Source organism: Oryzias melastigma, linkage group LG1, assembly GCF_002922805.2.
Source record: "Oryzias melastigma strain HK-1 linkage group LG1, ASM292280v2, whole genome shotgun sequence".
In the NCBI taxonomy this organism is placed as follows: domain Eukaryota; kingdom Metazoa; phylum Chordata; class Actinopteri; order Beloniformes; family Adrianichthyidae; genus Oryzias; species Oryzias melastigma.
Genome location: NC_050512.1, coordinates 32,002,856 through 32,015,742, shown reverse-complemented (window position 1 = coordinate 32,015,742; position 12,887 = coordinate 32,002,856). Strand labels below are relative to the sequence as shown.

General features: G+C 43.2%; 1 protein-coding gene across 2 annotated transcripts in view; it reads left to right on the top strand.

The window, feature by feature from the left end:
* Positions 1-12,236, top strand: part of lcor (ligand dependent nuclear receptor corepressor) — an 85,673-nt gene extending 73,437 nt beyond the window's left edge. For both annotated transcript variants that reach the window (XM_024290043.2, XM_024290044.2), the window contains exon 7: positions 4,161-12,236. In XM_024290043.2, the coding sequence (XP_024145811.1) occupies positions 4,161-5,295 (1,135 nt within the window). In that variant the 3' untranslated portion in view covers positions 5,296-12,236. The remainder of the gene's footprint in view (positions 1-4,160) is intronic.
* Positions 12,237-12,887: the final 651 nt, after the last annotated feature.

Here is a 12,887-nt window from a genome sequence, read left to right as displayed (position 1 = left end):
AAAAAAAAAAAAAAAAAAATTCTTTCATTGACATAAATTCACATCAATACAATGCAGTGCTCTACTTTTCTATAGCACGAATTAAGACTTTGTCACTCCTGCTGGGTTGTGGTGAGTCAGAATTTGACAAAAATGGATCTTTAAGTGTTGAAGGTTGCTGGCCCTTCGTCCAGGGGGAACCCCGCCTTTTCCTAACGGTCACAGGGATAGGCTCCAGCAACTCTGTGACCTTAAAATAGATTAGGCTGATGTGGGCATGGATGGACGGAATTCCTCCGTGTTTAGATTTTACATTCACATCAGTTGGTTTTTCAATTGAAGAAGCTTTTATTTTTTCCCGTTGGACCAGGCCCATTTTACACCTTTTGTCTCTAATATCACCAGGTTACAGGTTTGATGCTCGCTGACACTAAGGTTAGGTCTTAGTGAAACTTTTCCTTGCTGTGGCGATCACTGGGGAGGAATGCAGCAAAAAAAATCCCAGAAAAATCCCTGCTTGACATGCTTTACTTTGTCAACTCTGTCATTAGTTGGTGAGTTTGACACATAAATTGGCTGAAACTCCCAGTAGGGTCTCTAATGATAAGGTCAGGTACGGTTAACCACCGCAGGAGGCAGAGGATGCACCCCCCCACCCCTAATTCATTTTTAACAGCCGCACAGATCAATTCGTCTGCACATATCAGGGCTTTTAATTTGAAAGATCCTGTGTGTTCGGTTTGCTTTTCTTTCATTCTTTTATCTTTATGTGGGCGTTTAAATAAACACCTTAGTTTAATTCACACCTTTAGTTGTCTTAGTGAAAATTTTATTTGATTAAAACCATTGAAACTCTAGAGATTTTAATGGAAAAGTATTTAAAAAGAAACACAAACAAAAGCAAAGATTAAATCTGAAATCAGAAGCATCCTGTCACTTCAGACATCCATCTCCGCGGCGGAGAAGCTGCTCTGTTTGCCGTTTAGCTTCAGAAAAAGCGTCCACGCGCCTCTAATCCTTAGATCCATGGTAATCGTCTGCTGCAGCTTCCCTGATCACGATCCGCTCCGATGTCAGAACACACTATTAGAGGATCGACTCCACAGCCTCCCATTAACCCTGTAATGTTTTCAACAAGCCTGGAACACCCCACTGAGATAATCTGTCTCCAGGCTCCTGCTGAGAGCTCCCCACATCGCAGCTACTCGCGCTGCAGCGCCGCGGAAGACGTCTCCAGTGGAGAAATACAGTATTTCCTTCCACTTGCATCCCCCATGCGCCGACCATGCTCTTTCCTGTTATTATAAACCCATGGGAGGACTTTTAAAGAGACTTTCCACTGTTGCCATAGTTACTCAGCAGTATGGACATTGATTACAGCTGTTCTGGAAGAGGCCCTTGGCATGTAAAGTTGTTTTATATGGATGAAAAAATGAGATGCAGAAAGCTATCAGATCAATGGCTGTGTGTTGGTGGGCAGAATAGAATCAGTTCTGTCCTCCTTAAATTATTTAACAACAAAAATCCAGAATAGAATCTGGATTAACTGAACATCGACCGTGAAGCCGCAGGAGGAGCGTCTGACCGCCGGCGAAGAAACAACCTCCAGAGAAAATGACACGTTTCACTGAATCTGTTCTGTTGTCTTTATTTCAAACTTGATTTTGTTTCATTGAATGAAACTGCACAGGTTTCAAACTCCAAACAAAAACTGTGATTCTGGCTGAGAAAAGAGACTTTGAAGACTTGTATTCCATGGAGTTTGATCCTAAAAGAAAGATATTTTTTAGGGAACAATTCACAAAAAAAACGGAAAGATTGTTTAAAAGCTCGTCATAAATTATTAAAATCAATTTTTTTATTTTAGATGTTAGGTTACTTAAAGGAAAACTAAAAGGCAATACATCTCGATCCTTTTCCTGAAAAAATACATATATTTTATTAAATGAATGTTGTTAGCTCCAATTTAAGATGAAAATTTGTAAAAACTTTACTGAATGACAGAATTATACAAGAACATCTGAAAAAAGATGCTTTGAGAAAGAAAATCAGCCAATTTGCATTAACTAAATTACTTTAAACAGTCAGGGACACAGCTTGCAGGATGTTGATCCATCGTGAAATTTGGTTAAAAAACACAAAATCTATTCCTAAGAATGTTACAAAAATGCAAAATGATCTGAGAGAAGATAAAAATGTGGAAAAATGCTGCAAAGCTTTACATTTTTTGTTAAAAAAAATGACAGAAAATATTAACTATTAATTAAATAAATGTCAATTATAAAATAACAGAAAACTTCAAAGAAATCTGAAAGAAAATATGAATACAACTGAAATTCATGTATGTTGGAGCTAGGGGGGTCCATGTAAGGCCTGTCTGATGCTGAGCCATTTGATTCTGAGTATCTGTCAATCCAATACTTTTGTAACACCTTTTAAAAATGAGCACATTTAATCAACAGATTCAGTTTTTCCCTGTTTTTATTTCATTAACATTATTTTATCATTTAACACCTAAATAGAGCACTTAAGTAACCTTAAGAATCAAGTCAAAATAGTGTAGCTATTACCTGGAAAACAATTATGTTATTGAGTAAATATAGGTGGTAATTAGTCATGTGAGAGAGTTTAGTGACTTTAAATGTAATATCTGGAAAACTATTGAACATTTTTAAACAAATGTGATTCATATCTCTATTTAAAATTCTTTAAAAATGAATGATGACTTTGTTGTAGGGCAAATATGGTCATGAGTATTTATGTCTACCTGATTTCATTAGAACAATTTATTTATTTTTAGATTATGAGATTATGCTTTTAACCTCTCAAGACGCCAAATTTTTGGTTTATCACCACAGTAGTTAATTCTCCTAACTTTTATTTCCCTGCCATATCAATAAAGCTGTTGAAGAATAGCTCAGGTCTAACGCCGAGTTGACATCAGACACGGAAGCGCTGCGAAACAGAACGGAGGCCGTTTCCATTCAGTGCCCTTGTTAGCCTAAGGTGTAGTTCACACCAGGAACAAAGCGCTGCGCTCCTCCACGGCCGGCTCGCACCGCGCAATCATCGTTTTAGGGTTTGGTCTATTTATACATGAACAGCTAGCAATCCGTTTCAATTCTGGCAGGTTTTTACTCCAAAACACAGGAGAAAATCCATCAGTTTTTAAAATATAACACATTTTTCACAATAAAATACACATTTGACAAATATAGACAAACACAAAAACCAAAGGAGACACACACACACACACATACAGGCATAGATCAACAGAGTCGCGGAAAAACACGCTTGGTGTGAAATGGAGGCTTACGCCCGTTTACGCCGCATGCAGAAGCACAGCGAAACGGAATGCGCATGGAATCATAAAGGTATATAATTTATATATCTATAACTCTTGGTTAAAGAAAATAATTCTTGGTAAGACCATTTTCTCATACCGTAGCCAATTTTAGACGCCCGTCTCCACCCGCACAGACAGCATGGTCTGAAGCTTCAAACGACACTCAGAAAACTGATCTGAAATACAGAAGGACCACGAAACGGAATATTTATTTATTTCATATATATATATATATATATACAATATACAATTGTATTACATATATTATGTAGATATATAATTGATATAACTATATATCTTGGTTAAAGAAGAATAATTCTTGGTAAGACCACTTTCCTTATATATTTATCAATATACAAACTATATTATATTTATTATACATATTATGTATATATATATGATATGATTTAAAAATGTATATATCTTGGTTAAAGACAAATATTTCCCGGTAAGGCCATTTGTTCATCCCATTGATAGTTGTATTTATTTATTCTTATTTAAAGAAAATATTTGGCATTTTTCAAGAATTTTTACCATATGTCCCCTTTACTCAGGCTGTTTCTAATTGCCTAAACAGCCTGATCCTGTTTTTTTATGATGTTTTGATTATCTGGAAACAAAAGTCTGTTGAGCACAAACTTTTCAAACTTGAAATCAAATAATTTTATCAAAAGGAAGAAAAAAAGTCCATGAAGGCACAAAAACCCACAGCTATCTCTTTCCAGTTTGGACTTCCAGATAGTCCTTGTTCCACGGAGGAGCTGGAAGCCTTCATTAGAGGTTAAATGAAGAAGTGTTTATTAATCACCAAATTGTCCTGTTTTTCTCTCCGTAGGTGTTCGCTCAAAGCAGAGCAAACTCTGTCCGAGGTGGTGGATGAAGACAGTCTGATGCAAAGGACTCTGCAGGACGGACTCCGGGAGGGCTTCGCCAACTCGAACTCCTTCAAGCCGCCGCTGGCGCGCTCTCTGCGCATTAAGGAGGAGCTCATCAGTCAGAAGCATCGCCTCTTGAGCCAGCCCACGCCGCTGTCATTGGCTAGCTTAGAGTCCGCTGGCCTGCTTAACCACGGGCAGTCCCACTCGCTGCTGAGCCAGAAGAGCTCCGCCTCTTTCTGGGGTAACAAGGCCCAGCTGGAAAGCCTGATGAAGCTAAAGCAGGCCAGCGGCGCTCTAAGCGACCTCAAAGACCTGCCTCCTTTCCTGGAGAATCACCACCACAACCACCACGGAGCCTTCTCCTTTAAGGGTACCCTTCACCATCAAAGTCACAATCAAGTCTCAAAGACCCAACACCACAGTGAGGGCAAGAGGGAGCAGGGCCACTCCCCCCCCGTGGATTTGAAGATCCCCCAGGTCCGAGGAATGGATCTTTCCTGGGACTCCCATTCCTCTGACCTGTACGGGTACGGCGCCATGGGAGTGGGGGGCGGAGCCCACGGCGATAGCACCCTAAGCCGGAAGTTGAGAGCCATCCTGCCAAAGCAGAACCGCCGTGGAGGAAGTCTGGGAAGCCTGCTGGACGGGTCGGGCGACTACTGGAGCTCCGATTTGGACCACTCTAGCTCCGGACCGGCCTACTCGATCTCTGACGTGGAAGGGGACCCGAGCTCCAAGCAGCCAAGGAAAAAGCGGGGCCGGTACCGGCAGTACAACAGCGAGATTTTGGAGGAAGCCATAGCGGTGGTGATGAGCGGGAAGATGAGCGTGTCCAAGGCGCAGAACATGTACGGGATCCCCCACAGCACCCTGGAGTACAAGGTCAAGGAGCGCATGGGAACCCTGAAGAACCCCCCAAAGAAGAAGCTCAAGCTCATGATGAAGATGGAGGCGGGAAGCCAGGAGTTTCCCGCCGAGTCCGAGAACACGCCCACCACCACCCCGAGAGAAGACGGGCTGCCGCTGGCCGCCGCCGAGCTGAAGGACGACGCTCCGGAGGAGACGGACGACAGTTTCAAACCAATCGACTAAACCATTCACACGTGTCAACCTCAGTCACATGACCTACACGGATGGGGCTTTCTTTGTGCCATTTTCCTTTGCAGTATCTGGGTGAGCACAAATGCAGGGATAATAATGAGAAGGATCTGGAGAGAAACAACCAATCGGAGCGTTTTTATGCAGCGTCACTGGAGGGACGCTGGGCAGGCGTTTGTTTAGCTTTTATAACCAGGAGCCCGACAAATGCAACTGAAGACATTCATTCAATGACAATGAATTAAATTTCCTTAAGCATGCTGATAATCCCCGACCCAACCCCCCACCCCGCCTCCCCTCTTTTCCGAACTTGAACCTCTGATCCGCCGCTGCTTCTAAACGCAGTTCGATTTGTGGTCGAAGAACTGAGGGGGGAGGCATAAAAAAAAGAAAAGAAAAACTGAAGAATCGGTCCCTTTACCCCCCACCCTCATGGAACACTAGCTGAAAGTTGTTAAGTGAACTGTCTTTTGCATTGGAAGCTAACGAAACGGTGAAATCATACCATTGAAATTCCTCTGGAGGGTTCGGAGTCCGACCCATTCTCTCTTATTGCCAGGTAGCCATGATGCTTTAACTGCAAACCTTTTGTTTCCTCCTTAAAAATATTCTGCTAATCTCTGTGTGGACGAAAGCAAGATGACGCCGTCCGTTTCCGAGCGAGAGAAGACACACAAAAGTCATTCAGGGATGCATGTTTGTGAGTTTTGTGGACACTACTGACTTCTAGAATCGACTTCTTTTCCTCTATCTTTTCGTTTGATTTGTTTTGCTTTCTTTTGCACTACACTTTGGGTCTGGCGCTTACAGACCAGGTTACCTCGGCATTGTTGCCCATGCATCATGCACTTATTATGGTCTGTCTCTGAAGCCCAACCTTGCAACAGGTCATAGGTGCATGTCGCCTGCGTTGGCTGATTCATACTCAGATCCAGAGCGTTCTGAATTCACCCTCTTCTTTTCGTTTGCCAAGGGACAACTTGAAGGGTTCTCTGATTATGGATCAGCTGTTTTTTAAGGCGGGATGCTACCTCATGGACCTCCATCAGTCTGTCACTGCTGATCCCGGAAAGGCGGAGCCACCTGCAGGTTGGTGACCAAAGTGAGCTCAACCCCCTGGTGGAGATATTTATTGGAAGACGGCCTTTTCGGATCAGAATGTGCGACTGTGCTGCTATCCAGCTTATTATCTAGCTCTTAAAAGGCTATGGCTAGCCCAGGCTGAAGGATTTTAGCTTGTCTTAGCTAAACACAACATATTGCTGATGTTTTAGGTTTGTTTTTCTGTTCTTAAGCTAAGCAGAAGCAGCTTAATTTATGAATTTTAGAAGAAATTCCTCTCCCTCAAACGGTTTTAAGGCAGTTATGTATGAAACGATGTGCATTTATTTTGATGGGGTGTGAACAATATGCAGTGGGGAGGATTAGTTAGTTGGGAGAGGCAGATTTTAATATATTTCAAGTTCTTATGACTGATGATGTAAAAGCCAATCCATCATTCTGGGTGTTTCTGTTCTCTCCTCATTTAAACTCAGGGTAACTGAGACCGATGATGATGATGTGGGTTACAAATGTGATGATGATTTCTTGTTGGACCTAATATAGGCAGGGAGGAGGACAGGCCACGCCTCCCGCTCCTGCTCTGTCTGTGGCGCAGACCACGTGACCGTCCACAGACCAATCTAGAACAGAAACCGCCGGCGTTGGGTAAACGAAATGAACTCTGATAGCACTTTTCTACCTAAACGTTGAGAGAAATCAAGCGAGAAAAACGGTTATGCATGTAGTGTAGCTCTTCTCAGAGGCAGATGGAGCAAAGGGCCACGTGGAGGGCACGGATTCAAAAAGCTTTAGTGTGTGAAACCCTTCAGACCCAAACACCTTTTTTCCTCCACCTGATTACCTCTGCGCTAAAAGAAAACGCTGTGCGGGCTCGGCCCCCCCCCTCGCCTCCCGATGTGGCTCCTAACACTGCCTGGTGCTCACCCAGTCTGTGAGACGTTCACCTGGAGGACTGGAACACTCAGACGGGATGCTGACTCACTCCTTCTCAAATGTATTGTACATTTTATTTATTTGGTTTTGTTGAAAATGGCATGCACCACTTTTTGGCTGGCTGGAACTCTAAAAACACAAAGACCCCTGTTGCATACAATCCCGCTCCTCCTTCGTGGTTTTCCAGCTCCAAATGTTTGCCACACGGAGGCCCTCGGAGCAGCAGTGTTGTCCGGGCTCTTTGTGCATGAAATGCGTCCAACACTTTAGCGATGCGAAGCATTGAGAGTGTCTAATTTGTTGCTGTTGGACCCGCGGTCGGGCGCGCGCTGATCCGATAGTTCAAACAGGATCAGAACCTGGCGGCGCTTCTTCTGAACGAAACAAAAGCGGCTGAAAATCCTTCATGGAATGCATGTAAAGCATAAAAACTGTATTAAAACAATGTAATTGGCATTTAATGCACAGGTTTGCGTGGATAAACTCCACAAGAGCACTTAGACGGAATTCCCCTAAGAGGGGTGATTCTATTAAGCCAAACAGTATGTGAGAAGAACTTACACTAATCTCTGAATCATCTGTAGACCTTCTCTCTCGGTTCTTACCGTGACCCCTAATGGACGTTTGGGCTCCTAATCTATTTTGGTCAAACTTCTTAAAAGGAAGGAAGATTGTCTAAAGTCCCCTCTCAGCCTGATCGGATCTACTGAGGTGCATGCCATTTAAGATGGAGATTATATATCTATTTATTTGCTCTTATTTCTGTTGGGTTTTTCGTGGTTACCGGGTCCACCTGTCCAGAACCGGCTCCTGTCAGGTGCCGCGGTTCAGCAGACTGTTGTTTTACAAGCTCACCTCATCAAAAACGGGTTTCCTGGTGCAGGCTTCCTGCAGTAGCCTTCCAGACCGTCTCAGGACTGAGCCAAAGGGTTGGGCGGCAGTATCGGTCAGTCAGACGGTGCCACCGACCGAACTACCTAAACTCTACAACCTTAACCACAGGCGGGAAGCAGGTTCAAAGGGGCAGGAAGAGCGGGAGTCGGATGGGAAGTCATCCATCTGACCAAGACCTTTGGGCATGGAGCTCATCACGGAACAGGACCGAAGAGTTTCCTAAAAAAGTTTACTCAAAGTTTAGGTCCTGACAGAAAGTTTTCATTTTTGTATTCTTCAACCATTTATGAAATTAACGTGATTCCAGCGAATTCTGATACGGAGAAAAACGGCTTTGCTCCGGGAGACAACATCAGTGGAGATCCGATATGAAAAGTTGCGGTCAAAGAGTTATGGTTCATCACAGAGCGTGTTATAGAAAGGAGTATCTGGAAAATCAATTCGGCGATATATCGCAATATTTCATTTGGCAATAATTGTATCGATTTGAAATGCTAATGTGGCGATTTTTAATTGATTATTTCCTTACTTTTGCTTTCCAGCAAAACCCGACTTTTGGCAGCACTCTAAGCCTTTTTATCAATTTATTGACTATTTCAATTGTCATTGACTATTTTAATAGACGATTAGTCGACTATTGAAATAGTTGACTAATCGTCTATTATGATCGACTATTAAAGTAGTTGAGGATAAATTTTAGTTTAGTTAAGTATTTTAATTCACTATAAAAATTGTTGACTAATTGTCTATTTTAATCGTCAATTAGTCGTGGATTAATTGACTATCATAATAGTCTACGACTAATTTAAGTCATTTAGTTGGCGACTATTATAATTGTCTATTTTAATCGTCGATTCGTCATTAATTATTAAATTAGTTGTCAACTATTATAATAGTCGATTAGTCGACTAATCGTGGCAGCTCTAGTGCAGACTGTCGTCTAAATGAAGTTTATTAAAAAAAATTACCAAAAGAAAAGTATGAGGGTAAAAGGAACTTTTAAATCAGACCGTTGCAGTGTTTAGTGTTGGGATCATCAAAAAAAATCAATTTTAGCATTTATTACAATGATTTAATAGTGTTACTCTTTAAAAGAAAAATAGGAAAAAATTGTTCTGGTTCATCCGTTGGATCTATATCGCGATACATATCGTATCGGGAGTTGGGTATTGCAGTATGTATCGTATCGCGATACACACCTCTAGTTATATTCGTCAGCGGTGACATCGCCGGCGTTGAAAGGTCGCTTCAACTTCCCCCGTTTTTCCCATCGTGAAGCTACAGCTGCTAAATCCCTCCGAATGTTTGACGTGACGTAAAGCCACCACACGGCGCCCTCCAAAGGTCAAACTTCCCGGCCCTCCTCTGAACCTGCGCCCCGCCTGTCAGTGCAGAAGCTGAAGTTATACCTCATCCTCAGAACTCCTTCTCCTCTCCGTGCCTCAGACTCTCCCGTATCTCTTACCGGCTGCTGGCGGAGCGACAGCCGATACTCTGGGAAATGCTCGCTCCTCCACTGTTTCCACCTGTCTTTGTTTGGTGGCGTTTTCCTCTCACGCAGGGAGGAGGGCGACGCCTCACACGTCTGACTGACCAATACCTACAACCCTGACACTTTTCAGGTTTCTTTCTTTTTTTTTTATAGCAACCAAACCTCGTCGACGCGCTCGACCTGCAGCTGTCAGAATTCTTCGGGTCTGCAGTAGAAAGTCAGAATCTCTGGGTGTCGTTCGCTCTCCCCCGGAGGCGATCAGACCGTTTGGGTCCCGCCCGGTTCTGAGAACTGATGAAACGTAACGCCGGGGTGAAACTTGACAGGAGTCGGGGGGGTTGAGGAAGAAGCCGAGGCTTCGGGGGGGGCAGGTGGACACCTTAACCTCCTTCGTCATTTATCTTTCAAAAAGACATTTACACTGGATTCCACCACAAACTAAAGAGAACGGCGTTCTAGAGAAACGCCCGATTTGTGTGTATTTATTTGACTGTTTTGCATCTTCAGGTAACCACCCCCTCCCTTTGTCTTTTTGTTCTGGTTTGACTTTTATTTTTCTTCTGAGTGGAAACATAAAAAAAGCGACATGAACTGCTGTAACCTCACTAAGGAAGCGCGTTGAGGGAACGGTGCACGGCGTGTTGGACTCGTTCGGCGTTCCGTCCGGCTGCATCACTGGTTGTCGTTTATACCTCAGGTCCGACCATTAACAAGCAGCTGATTGTATCATAGAAACACAAAAGGAGAATCAGGACTTTTAGTACCGCTCGTGTCTCAGGTTTTTGACCAACACAAGCGACTCTTTTCTGGACGTTCCTCTTGTTTTCCTGCATCAGAGCAGATCCAGGTTTCTGGTGGCTGCATTCTCCGGAGCACACTCAGCCACGGGAACACCTAGAGCAACACGCGCTCGCCCTCCTCGCCACGGCGTTCTGTGGGCGGATTACATGTATAATTATGAAGCTGGAGTCTGCCGTGTCTCTTTTAGAAGCAGGTGGGCGGGTTTTGTCCACAACCTGCAGAACACCAGGCCGGCGGCGGACTGCGATCCTGCAGGCACTGCCTCTGTAAAAAGCACTTCTCTGTCAGTGACTTTCCCCTCAGACGCCGTCGTTCTGGACGCTGAAAGCTCGCCGCGTTTCCTTTTTGCTGCATCCGTCTGACTTGGCTGTGAGGGAAAAAAAGCACAAACTTGATGGAGATCTTATAGGAACCGGATGTTTTTTGCTCTTTTTATTCTCAGTTCTTTTATTTGAAACAAACCTTTGATTTTATTTTGAAAACCGATTTGGTCTCAAAGTTTCTCTGAACATTTTCTCCTAAAACCATGAATTGAGATTAGATTTTCACAGATCAGAGCGGATCGGTTCGGCGGCGCGGCGCCTCTTACAGATGTCAGATATTTGAGCACAGATCTAATTGGCCGACCCCCCCCCCCCGAAAAGGGATTATTTTTAGCTCCAGGTAAAGTGAAACACAAAGATCTGTTTTTCAGCGTCTGCAGGCGGGCTCGACTGGCGATGGCCTCGGCCGCCGCCGCAGATTTGAGCATCCTCCTCCGGCGCTCCGAGCAGGTGGATGAGATGAATAAAGGTCGCCGTCCCCCACCCCCACGCCTCTATTAACCATCAGGCTTTTAACGAAACAACCGTGAAGAAAGCCGCCGCCGCCGAGGCTTTGGCTCTAAATCTATAGGTTTAAAAAAAAAAAAGAAATTCTGGAGCTATATGAAGGCGATGTATAGCTGCCGTGTGCGTTGCCATGGCGATGTTGCAGGATTGTTCCTATGTGGAGGTGTGTCTGGCCCTTTAGAGCCACTTAGGTGGACCAGCTGTTCTGAACCGCCTGCAGCTCTGCTCGCAGAAACGGGAACTCTCAGGCGTTCTTCATCTTCCCCCCGAAACCTTTGGAGAAGTCACAACCCCCCCTCGCCACCGGTGTGGGGGGGTCGCTGTGGTAACCTTTTCACAGAGGCTTTGCCGTGCATTTCTTCTTAGATTTTTCAGGTTCAGACCTGCTTCCTGTCGTTCTCCCTCCATCATGGCGATGACCCCCCCCCCTTCACTTTCGGTTCATGTGTAGCAAATGCATGGAAGTGTGGACGACACGCTGTGGCGTTCTGGGATTGTGGCGTTTGAGCGCCGGTGTTGTGTTAAGATACGTTCCCCACCAGAATGTGTTTCCTGGTCTCGATCTGCTTTGTAACAAAAAGGTGATTACCAGGGCTGAGTATCGATTATGATTTACAGGAACATTTTATTATCAGAGTTCAATTATCTTTAAGGGCAAAAATATTGATCATATTTTGTCTTTTACGTAAATGGAACAAAGGAACCTTTTTGGTGCTAACGTTTCTGAATCTAATTCTTAAAGGAAAATTCTTAAATGTCCTCTTTACACAAGTTTATTTGATTGAATCTTCATTTTCCGTAAAAAGTTTTAACTTTGTGGTGAAAAATTTCCTTTTACACATCAAAGTAGAGGCTAAAAACCAGACGCTAGCTTTAGCTACGTCCGACTTTTAAGATCTGATGGATAAAAAAAGCAAAAAAAATAAAAACTACACAACCGTCGTAAAAGTAGTATTTTCTTACTCTAATATAAACATGAATCCACTGTGTCAGTAACGAATTATTTGAAACAGTCGAGAATCTGTCGCTACGTATCAGACAGAGCAGCGTCTGCTACACGAGAACCGTCTCAATAATTTCATATGTTGATGAAAATGTCTGTTTATTGTTTGTAAACAGCGGTTTGATTGTTCTCTGAAGTCGAAGGTCCATGAAAAAACTTTCAAATACATTTTATTGTTTGGTTTTTGCATTTAGCTGTGAGCTACTAGCTAACCAATTAAGTTAGCCCTCCTAGCTAGCTGCTCTAAATCACGTGACCCATGATGTTGGGAACAGAATTCAGAAGTTTTTCCTTCAGGATCAGTAAATAAACAAAACAGAAGCACGTTTATTTATTTATTTATGTATTTAAAATGGATGGGGACCACCACTAAAAAGAGTTTAGAAAATTCACATAAAGATCAAATCAATCTTTATTTATAAAGCACTTTTCATATAAAGGAATAACACAAAGTGTTTTACAAGAAAAACAGAACAGTGTAAGTAATATAAAAACATGGAATAAAATTAAAATAAAAAATTAAGAAGATGTTCATTTAATCAGCAATGTATGTTTAGGTCGCGTTAGCATT